Source organism: Symphalangus syndactylus, chromosome 1 (genome assembly GCF_028878055.3).
Source record: "Symphalangus syndactylus isolate Jambi chromosome 1, NHGRI_mSymSyn1-v2.1_pri, whole genome shotgun sequence".
Classification (NCBI taxonomy): domain Eukaryota; kingdom Metazoa; phylum Chordata; class Mammalia; order Primates; family Hylobatidae; genus Symphalangus; species Symphalangus syndactylus.
In genome coordinates, this window is record NC_072423.2 from 127961432 (window position 1) to 127976304 (window position 14873).

Sequence of the window (14873 nt, forward strand, 5' to 3'; positions counted from 1 at the left end):
CACCATGCCTGGCCCTAAATTTTTTAACATATAGGGATTACCGATGTAATTTTAAAAAATAATATTTCTTACTTTTTTTTTTTTTTTTTTGAGACGGAGTCTCCCTCTGTCACCCAGGCTGGAGTGCAGTGGTGCAAATCTTGGCTCACTGCAAGCTCTGCCTCCCGGGTTCACATCATTCTCCTGCCCCAGCCTCCAGTGTAGCTGGGACTACAGGCACCCGCCACCACACCCAGCTAATTTTTGTTTTTGTATTTTTAGTAGAGACGGGGTTTCACCATGTTAGCCAGGGTGGTCTCGATCTCCTGACTTCGTGTTCCACCCGCTTCGGCCTCCCAAAGTTCTGGGATTACAGGCATGAGCCACTGCACCTGGACAAAATAATTTTTATGGGAAATAAATGTGAGCATTTAGAAGCCTTACTGTTTTATTTATTTATTTATTTATTTATTTTTATTTATTTATTTTTTTGAGATGGAGTCTCGCTCTGTCACCCAGGCTGGAGTGCAGTGGCACAATCTCAGCTCACTGCAAGCTCCGCCTCCCTGGTTCACGCCATTCTCCTGCCTCAGCCTCTCCGAGTAGCTGGGACTACAGGCGCCCGCCACCACACCCAGCTAATTTTTTGTATTTTTTTTTAGTAGAAACGGGGTTTCACCGTGGTCTCGATCTCCTGACCTCGTGATCCGCCCGCCTCGGCCTCCCAAAGTGCTGGGATTACAAGTGTGAGCCACCGCGCCCGGCGTAGAAGCCTTACTGTTTTAAACCAGGCTAGTTGGGCAGGCTTCAGTCACAGTCTATAACTGTAGCTTATTTTTTCAAATATTCTACTGTGGTGTCTTTCTTTTAACATTTGTTTTGTTGAGGTATAATTCACAAACCATAAAATTTACAATTTTTAAGTATATGATGCAGTGGTATTTACTGTATTCACAAAGTTTTGTAACCATTACCATTATCTAATTCAGAAACATTTTGTCACCCCAAAAAGAAACTCCATACCCATTAGCATTCATTCCACACTCTCCCTCCTCCCAGCCCCTGGAAATAATATACTTTCTGTCCCTGTGGGTTTGCTGATTCTGAACATTTCGTATAAATGAACCACATATATACACCTGTATGACTTCTTTCATTTAGCCCAATGTGTTCAACGCTCGTCCACGTTGTTGCACGTACCAGTGCTTCATTCCTTTTTATTGCTGAATGGTATTCCCTTGTGTGGATGTACAGTATTTTATTTATCCATTCATTGGTTGATGGACATTTGGGTTATTTCCACATTTTGGTTATAGTGTTGCTTTGAACATTGATGTACAAGGATTTGTTTGAATTCCTGTTTCAGTTCCTTTGAGTGTATACCAAGAAGTGGAACAGCCACGTCATATGGTAACTGTATGTTTAGAGTTTCAGGAACTGCCATAGTGTTTCCCAAAAAGGCCACACCACTTTACATTTCTATATTTTTTTGTGTAGGAAAAATTATGACAAACTTTTTCTGTAATGTCTTTGATTTTTGTTGTTTTTTTGCAAAGACAAATGATGCTGTACTGGCTTTTTGCTAAGCTTCATTCCCTACCTGTCTCTTTATTTGCATTTTTCTCTCTGAATCATGGAGGATGCCCAGCTGCTGAGTTTTGAAGGCCTAGTTTGGGCCTAAATCTCTCAGGATCTGAAATTGGATACTGTCAGCTCTTAATGAAGTTTCTCCTTTGAACTGCTATCTTTTTTGCCGCCTGAGATGGGCTAGGAGAAGACATTGCTTACAAGCATTATCAATTTTAATGCTATTAGTAGAGCCAAGAAGTGAAGATATTACAAAACTCAAATCTCACTGCGTATAAGATAATAGTGTGCCCGGGGCCTGTCTGGGGTGGGTGAGGGGAGGGAGAGCATCAGGATGAATATAGCTTATGCATGTGGGGCTTAATACCTAGGTGACCGGGGTGAGTGAGGGGAGGGAGAGCATCAGGATGAATATAGCTTATGCATGTGGGGCTTAATACCTAGGTGACCAGGCTGTGCGCGGTGGCTCACGCCTGTAATCCCAGCACTTTGGGAGGCTGAGGTGCGTGGATCACGAGGTCAGGAGTTTGAGACCAGCCTGGCCAACATGGCGAAACCTTGTCTCTACTAAAGATACAAAAAATTAGCCGGTTATGGTGGTGCTCACCTGTAATCCCAGCTACTCTGGAGGCTGAGGCAGAAGAATCACTTGAACCCGGGTGGCGGAGGTTGCAGTGAGCTGAGATCGCACCATTGCACTCCAGCCTGGGTGACAGGGCGAGACTTTGTCTCAAAAATAAAATAAATACCTAAATGACCAGTTGACAGGTGTGGCAGACCACCATGGCACACGTTTACCTATGTAACAAACCTACATGTCCTGCACATATATCCCGGAACTTAAATTAAATTTTAAAAAAAGAAAAGATAATAGTGTGCCAAGGTTGGTCATTGATATTTTAGATCATCCCTGTGTGTTCGTCTTATGAGAAACAGTCAAGACCCGGTGGGTGCCTTTTTTACTGAGTAGATGGGGATTCCCCCTAGCTGCCGTTGATGGGATCGAGACCAGTCATCCAATGCATCGTTTTTGGAACTTTATGGTTCATGACACAATTTTTTAAAAATCTTACTGTTATACTTAAAATAACACATTCATCTTAGAAAAAAATTGGACATTATAGAAACTGTCAGAACATAAACATTGTCCTTAATCCTCTCTCCTGCCCCTCCCTCTGCCATAATCCATAGAATTCCCCTTTCTTCCTCTGTTGCCTTATTTAGCCTGCATATTAGCCTCGTCTTAATTAGAGATTGTCAACACCACTTTACAGATAAGAATAGCTGAATACAAAAAAAGTCCACACGTTTTCTGTTCAGCTGGCAAAGGGTGGAGCTTGGACTGGAATTCAGGTGGTGGTGAGCCAGAGTCACCGCCCTTTGGATCACCCTTTGCACCCTGGAGCCCCTGAGCCAGCCCCCACACCCACCCCACTGTGTTCTGCCAAGCCTCCCTGAAGCTGCCTTTTTGCACTGTCTCTTTGAGGAAGTGAGAGAAGGCCAGTCTGTACTTAGCAGCTGTTCTTCAGGCCAGCTTCCTAGAGGAGAGCAGGGAGAGAAAAGCATCCGGAGTGGGGAGTTCACTGCTCATCCCACCCACAGGAACATGCACCTGCCTGTGCAGGTGTGTGTCTCCTTCCTCCACACCTGTGTGTGTCCACAGCTGTGTGATGGCTGCCTACAGGGTCGAGGCACTCCTGTGCTTCTCATACAATGTGGAATGTTGATGAATGCAAAGTCTCACCATTTCTTTCGCCTTCCCATCTCACACCCTCTTACGTGGCCAGAGGAGGCTTGAATCTGCACCATTTCTCTGCGATGCTGCCCTATGGTGGTCTAAAAACACCCAAAGTAAGATTCTGCCAGTAGAACTAGAACAAAGAATTAGTCTTCCAGTCCATCCTTAAACCCACTGGACAACTTCCCAGCCTGGGCTCCCTCAGCCTGTAAAGTGTGCTTCTAGAGGTCACACTTTCCCAACTCAACCTGGCAACCCCCTCCATGCTGGGCTCCAGCTAAGGACTCAAGGGCAAGTGAGGCACAGTCTCTGCCCCTGAGGTGCGTGCAGTGTAGTGTGGAGAGAGACATAACAAATAAGAAACACAGCACAGCATGGGTGACTACCACATTAGAAGCAGAGGAGGGCCACAAAGAAGGTGAGTTCCTTGCAGCAACGGATGTGGGTTTTTTTTTTTTCTTTGTGTCTCACAGGAAGGGATGTGTTTTAACCTATGAATCCCTTAAGGCAGGCAGACCTGTTGGCTGTGAGTTGTCTCTGATTAATAAGAAATGGGGGAAATGGTATGACTAGATCAATTTAGTTGGTTGAGTGGTCCAGATCTTTCAAAGTTTAGATTCTGTGCAGAGAACTAATGAAAAAGTCTTTGGAGCTGACCTGCTTGATCTGATCCTCAGCCTTGCTCATCTGTCACCTCCACCACCAGTAGGTCACCCAAGGTGGCTCCATCATTGGTGAGCTGCGTCCAAGGAATTTATTACTAATCCTAGGTAAACTATCATGTTTTGTGCCTCATTGATATACAAATGAGGTTGGACAAAAGACTATTCCTAAAATAACTTCATTCTCACACACTTGCATTGCAATATGCTCTCTGAAGTAGAGGAGGAAGGCACAAAGCCTTGCTGGTCTATGGATGGCAGCATCAGCGTCACCTGGACGCCTGTTAGAAATGCAGTTTCAGGCCCCACTCCAGACCTGCTGAATTAGAATCTCTGGGATAGGGCTTAGGAATCTGTTTTAACAAGCTCTCCATGTGACACTTAAGCATGGGTAAGTTTTTGAAGTACCACCTAATGTTGCAGACAACCTCATACCTGTGAGCATCATCCCTGACAATGTCAGGATCCTCTGGTCTAGACCCCACCCCTTGCACAGTAACTGCAGGGGCATTTGTTTTTCTAGTCCTTTTGTATACTCAGTATTGGCACTATCCATTGGTCTTTGTTGTAGGTCAAATTCCCAGGGAAACAGACTCTGAGATTACCTGGCAGAAAGCTTATTGGTTGTGCTCTCTGGAGCAATGCCTGTAAGAGAGAGAGGGAGAAGTGGGGCTATGATGCAGCTTCAGAAGTGGCCTCAACCAATCTTAGAGGGAGCTCTGCAGCTGGGTTGGCTGTTCGAGGCACATTGGTCAGTTGTTGGATGTGGGCTATCCCTGAGGGTTGTAACCTTGGGTGAGGCAGCTCAGCACAGGCCAGCACCCAGAGATAGACACATCTGAGAAATGTCTGCAGACAACAGCCCTAGCCGCTGGGAGAATGAGTGAGTGCCCTGGTTCTAAAGGGGGATCCAAGAGGTGCACCACAGCCCCATCGACAGTCTTTGTAGATGCAACAAAGGCCCTCGGATTACGTTTGAACCTCTGTGGCTGATGTGGGTCTGCCGTCGTCTCCCGCTGTGTTTGGTTTAATAAGCCCCGGGTTTTCTGCTGATCCATGGCCTAGTCATCTGTGTCTTCACCACTGAGCTTTTCTCAGCCACAGCTTGAGGACATGAAAAAGTTCAGAGTTGACAGGAATAACGGTCAGAGATGGGGGTCATATCATAAGCCCTGACATTACTGCTTGTGAGGTGTTAGCAGATTTTTGTGGGGAGCTTCAGATTCCCTGCTTGTCCAGTGGGGGTGATACCTGTTAGAATCACAGCTCTGAGCTTCTGTAGAGAGTGGATGGAAAGAGTGCTTGGTAAACTCTAAGGTGCCTGGTAAGTGCTACCTGTAGAAAGAAATTCCTTCCTCTAAACCTTGCATCCTGAGGGTCACATCTGTGTCTCCCAACAACTGGTTTTAATGAGTCTTCTAGTTTTCTCTCTCTACAGTGCTGAGCTCATGGATCCCAAAGAACTTGTCCCAGAGCTGGGCCATCAGTAATAACTAGTGGCACATTTTTGTCTTCTAGGGGCCAACTCACCCTATGCAGCACAGCCCACCAGCTACGACTATGATGCCCCACTGAGTGAGGCTGGGGACCTCACTGAGAAGTATTTTGCTCTGCGAAACATTATCCAGAAGGTGGGTGCTTTGTATGAGCTGTGGTGGGCTGATCTTGGACAGAGCCTCTTTTGAACTCACTGTGGCTCTGTGGACAACTTCCTGCCTGGAGCCCTCCTGTTTAAAAGGATGGATGAAGGGAGGCATCAGCTAGACTTGGGTTTGCATCTTGTACCCACATGGTTAAGAGTGAGTCTACGAGCAAATCAGTCTACTGATTGTTAATTTGTAAAACTGGGATTACAGCATCTGGTTGTGTTGTAAAGATTGAAAAGAACGTATGTAAGCCATCCTGGACGTTTCCTGACACATATATGTCTAATAAATGGTAGCCGTTAACTATTATTTATCTTAAATGTAAGAAAATGTGTGTCTACTTAAATAGCTGATGTACATAGGAAAAAAAAATCTTCAGATACTGTGAAGAATGGTGCAGATGTCAGCTGTCAGTGAAGCTTCATTTTTCTATTTGGAGCAAGTGATTGCTGTTTCTGGACTGCACCTGAACTGCTTAGTCCTGCTAGCGTTGTAACCTTTTGAGGCACCTAATGCACCTAGGTGGGGTTTCCTGTCTCTGCTGTGGGTTAAAAGAAAAAACCCACAGTTTTTATGCTCAGTCACCTGAGTTTTGAAGTTAAAAAAACAAAGATTTTCTGCCTATAAATGGTATGGTTTTTTTTTTGTTTTAAGTATGATATCGTCTTAATTTTAAGCGTGTGTTAAAATGAATATTACAAATTTTTTTAAATATAAAAAATACAATCTAGACTTACCACACTTATAATTTGTCCATTTCATCTAAATTTTCAAATGTATTATTAAAATGTTGCTTATGTTATTCCTTTATTATGGGTTTAATCTCCACAGAATTTATAGTAATGTCTCCCAAGCTGTCCCTTGTATGTTTGTTCTGTTTTGAAGCTTTCTGTTCCTATCTTTATTATTTCCTTCCTTTATTTGAAGCTTAGCTTTTTAATGCAACCTTTCTTCTTTTCTAATATAAATATTTAAGGTTATAAATTTCCTTCAAGTACTGCTGTGGCTTTATCTCGTAAGTTTTGGTGTGCAATCTATTTCTTACTGTTTGCTTCTAAACATGTCTATTTTGATTTCTCTTCACCATTGATATGTGTTTTTTAAATTACTGGAAATAAGTACTTTGCTGTTTTTTTTATTTCTAGCCTTTTTGCGTTCTGGTTAGAGAATATAATCTGTGTGATACCAATCCCTTGAAAGCTGCTGAGCCTAGTCTTAGAGCCTGACATACACCAATATTAATGGTCAATGTGTGCATAAAAAGAAAGTATATTTTACAGTTGTTGACTATATTCTACATACATGTTCATCAGATTAAGTTTATTAATGGTGCCATTGATATCTTTGATTGGCTTCCTAATTTTTTGTCAGTTCAGTCTACTATTTAGTGAGAGTTGTCCTCATGTATTTCCCCTTGTAGCTCTGCCAATTCTGAGGTTATGTTATTAGGTGGGCAAATTGAGAATTAAATCCTTCAGTACTTAATAGTAAAGGGATTATATAACCCTCTATTTCTAATAAGGCTTTTTGCCTAGAAGCCTTTTTTTTTTTTTTTTTTTTTGGTCTGTTATTCATTAACACCATTTACCTGCATACTTTTGCTTGGTATTTTTCTGAGGTATCTTTCCCAATGCTTTAATTTCATCCTTTTTATATCCTTTGTTCTCTTTACATGTGTCCCTTATAAATAGGATATAATTGAATTTTTAAAATATCTAGTTTGAAATTTCTTGTCTTTTAACTGATATATTTATACATTCTCATTCATTGTACTTCTTGATATACATAGATTAATTTCAGTTATCTTATTTTATAATTTCTATTCGTTTACCTTTTTGGCTTTTTCTTTCCCTTTATTGCTTTCTTTTAGATTGAGGTTTTTTGTTTTGTTTTGCTTTTTCCTCTTATTTCTTTCCCCCCTCTTCTACTTTGGAAGTTATTCACTGCATTCTAATTTTTTTAGTGGTTACCATTTAAGTGTGACATATATACCCCCAGAAAAGAACAACTCGTAGTACACAGCTCATTGAATTTAGACAACGGGAGCGCAGCCCTGTGACCAACACACAGCTCCCCGGAAGCCCCTCTAATGTCCCTCTCTAGTCATTGACACAGATACCCATTCCTGAGCTCACGGCTGTCTGAGCTCATCTCTGTCACCAGAGATTCGTTTTGCTTGTTTTTAGGCAGCAAGTTCCTACAATATACACTCCTGTGTCTGGCTGTCTTGTAATAGTTTAAAATTAATGAATATATTTACTTTCTCCATATTGCATCCCTCTTTAACTTACTGTAACTCCAAGTACAGACCTCTTGATTTGTATGTTATTATTGTCATGTATTTTAATTCTCTGGGTTTAGTTTTCATGTATTTTAGTTCTCTCCTTAAAAAATAAAACCCATGGGGCATTACTATAATGGCTTCAGATAGTATTTCACTTGACCCACATTTATTTGTTCATTTATTTGCAAATGATTTAACAAATATTCATCAAGTACTCTGCATGCGCCAGGTGCAGTTTTAGCTGCTTGGTGTATGTAGGCTTTCCTGAAAAGGTGGAGCTCAAACAAAAATTTTAAGGTGGTGAGAGAGCCATGTGGGATATCTCCGTCTGGACAAGAGCATTCCAGGCAGAATGCAGCCAGTGAGAACTTGGGAAGGTATATGGCATTTTTAAAGACTAGCAAGGAGGCCAGTGTGGCTGGAGCCCAGTAAATGAAGTGGTAAGAAGTAGGAGAGGCTGTGCATGGTGGCTCACGCCTGTAATCCAAGCACTCTGGGAGGCCGAGGTGGGCGGATCACGAGGTCAGGAGATCGAGACCATCCTGGCTAACATGGTGAAACCCTGTCTCTACTAAAAATACAAAAAATTAGCCGGGAATGGTGGCGGGCGTCTGTAGTCCCAGCTACTCCGGAGGCTGAAGCAGAAGAATGGTGTGAACCCGGGAGGTGGAGCTTGCAGTGAGCCGAGATTGAGCCACTGCACTCCAGCCTGGGCGACAAAGCGAGACTCGGTCTTAAAAAAAAAAAAAAAAAAAAAAGAAGTAGGAGATGAGGTCAAGGAGATAGATGGGGAACTGATCACATGGAGCACTACAGGCCATCGTAAGACTTTGGCTTTTACTCTGAATGTAATGGGAATCCATTGAGGAGTTGAGTAGAGCCATTGTTAAAGCATTCTGTTAAAGCAGATTCCAGCTGCTGTGTTGAGATTAGACCCTGGGAGGTGCGGCAAGGGTAGAGTAGGAAGACCAGTTAGAAGGTTTTTGCAGCCATCTCAGTGAGAGGTGATTGTGGTTTATGAAGGTAGTAGGAACTAGGCAGTTTCAGAATATATTATGAAACTAGTGCTAATATAATTTTCAGATGGGGAGTACGAAAGAAAGGAGAGTCGGATGACTCTAAAGTGTTTTAAATGCAACTTGAAGGATGGAGTTACCATTTATGTTGGGGGAAGATCAGGAGTTCAGTTTTGACTGTGCAAAGTTAGACTTGTCTAGTATATGTCCTAGTGGAGATGTAAAGTAGGCAGTGGATATATGAATGCACAGTTTGAGACAAAGGTCTGGTACCTTTGTCCCAGGACCACACTTTTCTTTATCTTTTATTGCTTCTTCTGCCTGAAGTATATTCTTTAGAATTTCATTTAGTGAGCAAGTTACGTTAATTCTTCTTTGTCTGAAAATTTTTTTCACCCTCATTTTCAAAATGCAGTTTTTCTTTTCTTCTTCTTCTTTTTTTTTTTTTTTTTTTTAAGACAGGGTCTCACTCTGTTGCCCAGAATGAATGCAGTGGTGAGATCTTGGCTCACTGCAGCCTCTGCCTCCCAGCTTCAAGCGATTCTCTTGCCTCAGCCTCCCAAGCAGCTGGGATTACAGGCATGCATCACCACACCTGGCTAATTTTTGTATTTTTAGTAGAGATGGGGTTTCACCATATTGACCAGGCTGGTCTTGAACTTCTGACCTCAGATGATCCACCTGCCTCAGCCTCCCGAAGTGCTGGGATTACAGGTGTGAGCCACCATGCCCGGCCTCAAATTGTAGTTTTTCTAGACTGATAAGTTTTCTCTCAGCATACTGACTTCGGGCTTCTATTGTTGCTGCTGAGAAGTCAGTTTACTGTACTCTGTCACTCTCTTGAAGATAATCTATCTTTCCTCTCGGACAGCTTCTGAGATTTTCTCTTTATATTTGATGCCGTATAGTTTCTCTGTGATGAATCTAAGTGTGACTTTCTTTTCGTTTATCCCACTTGGTAGTTTTGGAACTTGTGGCTTGGTATCTTTTTTCACTAGTCCTAAAAAGTTTATGCCATTATGTCTTCAAATATTTGCTTCTATTAGATAATTTGTTAGACCTTCTGATTCTAGCCTCCATGGCTCGTAATCTCTTTTTCTCTGTGCAGCATTCTGATTGTCTTCAAATATGTTCTTCAACTGTTGTTTTCTCTTTTGCAGCTATAAATTCTAAGATTAAAACCTTTCCATTGAATTATTAAATTATATTTTTCATTCTATAAGTTCACATTGGCAGTTCGAATTTTACTCAGCCATTTTTAAATTCTCTTGCTTTTTCCTTATGTATACATGTTCTTCTTTTATTTCTTTAAACATACTAGAGATACTTCTGTTATATATCTCTTTTTGATCATTTCAGTATGCAGAGTCTTTCCGTGTCTCATTCTGCTTTTTGTTGTTTCTGTGACCTCTTGTTTATGATGCCTTGTTTCTGTGTGTGTGTTGTGATTTTGACTGAGCTTAATTTCTTGGAACTTTTTGTTGTTGTTGTTGTTGTTGTCGTTGTTCTTAGAGATAGGGTTTCACTCTGTCGCCCAGGCTGGAGTGCAGTGGTGCAATCATGGCTCACTGCAACCTCAACCTCCCGGGCTCAAGTGATTCTCCTGCCACAGCCTCCTGAGGAGCTGGGACTACAGGCATGTGCCACCATGCCTAGCTAGTTTATTTTTTATTTTTTTTGTAGAGCCAGTGTCTCACTATGTTGCCTAGGCTGGTATTCAACTCCTGGGCTCACTCATGGAACTTTTATCTTTAGGAATTATTTGAGATTTGGGGTGAACGTGGGTTCTTCCAGAGAGAATTCGCATTTGCTTCTGGCAGGTACCAGGGAACATTACACCTTAAATTAAAATCTTTAATTGAGGGATTTTTTTGTACTACAGAAGCAGTGTGAATTTTAGCTACAAATATATCAGAGGGCTGATTGTGAATATGAATTTTCAAAGGAGATTTGTTTTCTCCCTACCTATTGACATGTAACAAAGTACCCCTAAACCTAGTAGCTCAACATAACAAATATTTATTATATCACAGTTTCCGAGGGTAAAGGATCTAGGAACGGCTTAGAGAGATGTTATGTCTAAGCTACTCCTAGGGCTATTTTTTATTTCTATCAGTTTTTGCAATTTTAAGAATCAGCATTTTCAAAATACCATTCCTTATTTGTATGTATGACCTCCATCATTTCTTTTGAAAAATCGCCTGTCACTGGTTTTCCTTTGATGGTATAGGTCTCTTTTTCTCTAGTGCTTTTAAGATTTCCTTTTCATCTTTGATTTTTAGGAATTCTCCTATGGTATGCCTATGCATAGTTTTCTTTATCTACATCTTGTTTGAGGGTGTTTGAACTTCCTAAATCTATGGCATTATTTCTTTTATGGATTTTAGAACATTCTTGGCTATTATCTCATCCAGTGTTATGTTTACTTCATTCTCCTACCTTGCCTTTCAGAACACCAGTGATATGTGTGTTAGACGTTTTTTTCCTGTGTTCTGTGTATCTCCTAAGCGCTTCCATTGTTTCTATCCTTCCCCCCAACATATTTTAGTTTAGATTTTATTCTGACCTATCTTCTAGTTTATTAATCCTCTTTTCAACTGTCTGGGTGAAACCCATATTATAGACTCAATTTCAATGATTGCATTTTTCAGTTCTAGAGCTTCCATTAGATTTTAAAAATTGTTTCCAGTTCTCTGCTGAAATTCCTCATCTTGTTTTGTTGTATGTTTATCAGCATTATTTTAAGCTTTTTTCAGATTATTCTAATACCGTGAAGTCTTGTGGGTCTGTTTCAATGGCTTTTTTTTTGCTTTTTTTTTTTTTTTTTTTGAGACAGAGTCTCACTCTTTTGCCCAGGCTGGAATGCAGTGGCGCGATCTCAGCTCACTGCAAACTCCGCCTCCCGGGTTTAAGTGATTCTCCTGCCTCACCTTCCTGAGTAGCTGGGATTACAGGTGTGCACCACCACGCCTGGCTAATTTTTGTATTTTTAGTAGAGATGGGGTTTCACCATGTTGGTCAGGCTGGTCTCAGACTCCTGACATCATGATCTGCCCACTTCGGCCTCCCAAAGTGCTGGGCTTAGAGGTGTGAGCCACTACGCCCGGCCCTGGCTTTTTTTTCTATTTGTTTTTGATCAGACAGTGTTGTCTCCTATCTGTTGGGTTTTTTCTCATCCAGAGGTCAATAAAACAAAAAAGAAAGAGATAATTTGGGTTATATATGTTTTTTCCTCCAAAAGAGATTTACTTTTACTTCTACCAGGCAGTTAGAGTAGAGAGAGATCATCTTCATGCAATCAGGGATTAAGCTAATTTGAAAGTGGGCTTCTGTCTTCTTGAGGGTTGGTCCACTTCTGGTTCACTTTCTTAGGGGTCTCAACTGAGAGCTTGAAGTGTTTACCAGGGTTCTTTCTCCATTATGATCTCTGAAGTCCAATTTTTATCTTCTCAGCCCTAGAAGACTCCCAGAAGTTGTGTTCGGCTTCTAGCCTCTCGGTTGGCCTTTGTGAATTGACAAATACCTTGATGGGAAAACTAGTGACAAATATCAGACTGGCATCATGGCGTTTTCCATTTTTTTGGAATTATAATCACTTAATTCCTTTCTGCTTTGGTAGCTTTCTGATGCCTTCAAACAGATATTTTAAAACATCTTGTACAATCGTTCTAGATGTTTTCTACAGGAAGATTTGTCAACAAAGACCTAGTTTCAGAGATTTACTCACTCCCTAAGAGATTCTCCAGAATTTGCTATCCACAAAGGTGTTAACCTTCAGAGCACAGGGAAAACCTTTCACAAATTATTTTTCTGAGATCTGTCGATCATCCACTTAATCATTATACAAACATTCAACACCAGTCTTGCAGTTTCTGTGTTAAATGCTAGAGGTGAGTGATAAGTCTACCATGGTCCTGTGTTGGAGGGGCTCACAGAAGAGATAAATTTGAATTTTCTCTTTAAGCATCCCTCTTACTCCAGAGTTTCTCCAAATACAATGAAATCACCTTTAAGCAAGTTTTAAAGATATGGCAGATATGCAATTTGTTACCTCTCTCACCAATCTGAGCCATTTTTTTTTTTTTTTGAGGAGTTGCCCAGTATTGTGTTAGAGGTAGAGTCACAGGTTGGAGAAGCTTTGGAGAGAGACAGAACAAAACTTGAGTGTTGACTCCAGTACTCAGTGGGCAAGGCACCCTCTTTCCACATCTGTGCAATACGGTTAGCATGTCTTCTCAGAGAATAATCCATAGCAGTTATTTTTATTACTGTTTTTCTTCACTTATGTCATTGTAAAATTTCAAACTAGAGTTAAATATTCCTCTGGAAACTTGTGCCCACTTATGCTCAAAGCCTCTGTTGACAGTTCCCTTTAGTAGCTGCAGTAATCACCATTGCTCAGTTGCTCCCAAGAAAATCAAGAAGGAAGTATTACTCTGCCATTCTATTAGTTTTTATGTGGTGTCCAGACCCAAAGGGTATCCTGTTACAGAGAGTGTGACATGAGCACTGTAGTTTTTTCTAGATAAGAGTTACTGTTCCATGTTTAGTTTGGGTGTCTTCTATCAGCCAGGACTACTGATTTACTTGATTTGATTATAATGCCTGTGGACTTGTTTCTTTTATAGACTATTGCTTCATTTCACAATCCACTTCAGGTTTATTTATTTTCTAAACAGACTTGTTGAGGTATAATTCACGTACATTTCTCCCATTCAAAGTACACCGTTCAGTGTTTTTTGGTATATTATTAATTTTTTAGGCCAGGCATGGTGGCTCATGCCTGTAATCCCAGCACTTTGGGAGGCCGAGGCAGGCAGATCACCTAAGGTCAGGAGTTCAAGACCAGCCTGGTCAACATGGTGAAATCCCATCTCCACTAAAAATACAAAAATTAGCCTGGCATGGTGGCGCACACCTGTAATTCCAGCTACTTGGAAGACTGGGGCAGGAGAATCACTTGAATATGGGAGTCAGAGGTTGCAGTGATCCGAGATCACACCACTGCACTCCAGCCTGGGCGACAGAGTGAGACTCTGTCTCAAAAAAAAAATTAAATTGTGGTAAAATGTATATAAAACAAAATTTGCCATTTTAACCATATTTAAATGTAAATTCAGTGCCATTAGTTATATTCACAATGTTATACAGCCATCACCATTATCTATTTTCAAAACTTTTTCTTCCTTCCAGACAGAAACTCTGTAACCATGAAGCAATAGCTCCCCAGTCATCCTCTCCTCAGCTTCTGGTAGCTCCTAGTCTACTTTCTGTCTCTGTGAATTTGCCTATTCTAGATATTTCATTTAAGTGGCATCATAAAATATTGGTCCTTTTGTATCTGGCTTATTTCACTTAGCACAATGTTTTCAAGGTTCATGTTGTAACGTGTCAGAATTTCATTCCTTTTTATGGCTTAATATTCCACTGTATGCATATATGATATTTTAATTATCGATTCATTTTGTTCATCTGGTGATGACCATTTCAGTTGTTTCCATCTTTTGGCTATTTGAATAATGCTGCACTGAACATCAGAGTACAAGTGTCAATATGGATAAGTCTCTGCTTGTCATTCCTCTAGGGACATACCTAGAAGTGGAGTTGCTGGTAGGCTTATTTTTAGAATTATTTTCTTTCTGAAATAGTGAACTTTCTTAATGTGGAAAAAATCAAATCAAGTTTTAAAACACATATTTACATACGCTTTATTGCATAAAATATCACTTTACATTTGGCCTCATCATAACAGCACATTTTTATTCTCTCATACTTCTAGCTACTTCTTCCTGCCATCCCCTATCCCTGAAACTCCACATACTTTTCTTGACCTTCCCTTGCTCTTCTGATTGATGGCTGGGATAATCTTACACCATCACCCTCAATCCCTCTGTATGTGGCTGTTTAAGAGGCCCTGCTCTATGAACCACTGCCGGGACCATTCTGACTGTCACACTCTGG

At 41.0% G+C, this 14873-nt stretch overlaps 1 protein-coding gene across 3 annotated transcripts in view; it reads left to right on the plus strand.

Annotated features, from left to right (window-relative positions):
- The window catches only part of GLB1 (galactosidase beta 1), a 126636-nt gene that overhangs the window by 64381 nt on the left and 47382 nt on the right, over window positions 1-14873 (plus strand). For all 3 annotated transcript variants that reach the window (XM_055284677.2, XM_063612620.1, XM_055284679.2), the window contains one exon: window positions 5485-5597. In XM_055284677.2, the coding sequence (XP_055140652.2) occupies window positions 5485-5597 (113 nt within the window). The remainder of the gene's footprint in view (window positions 1-5484; window positions 5598-14873) is intronic.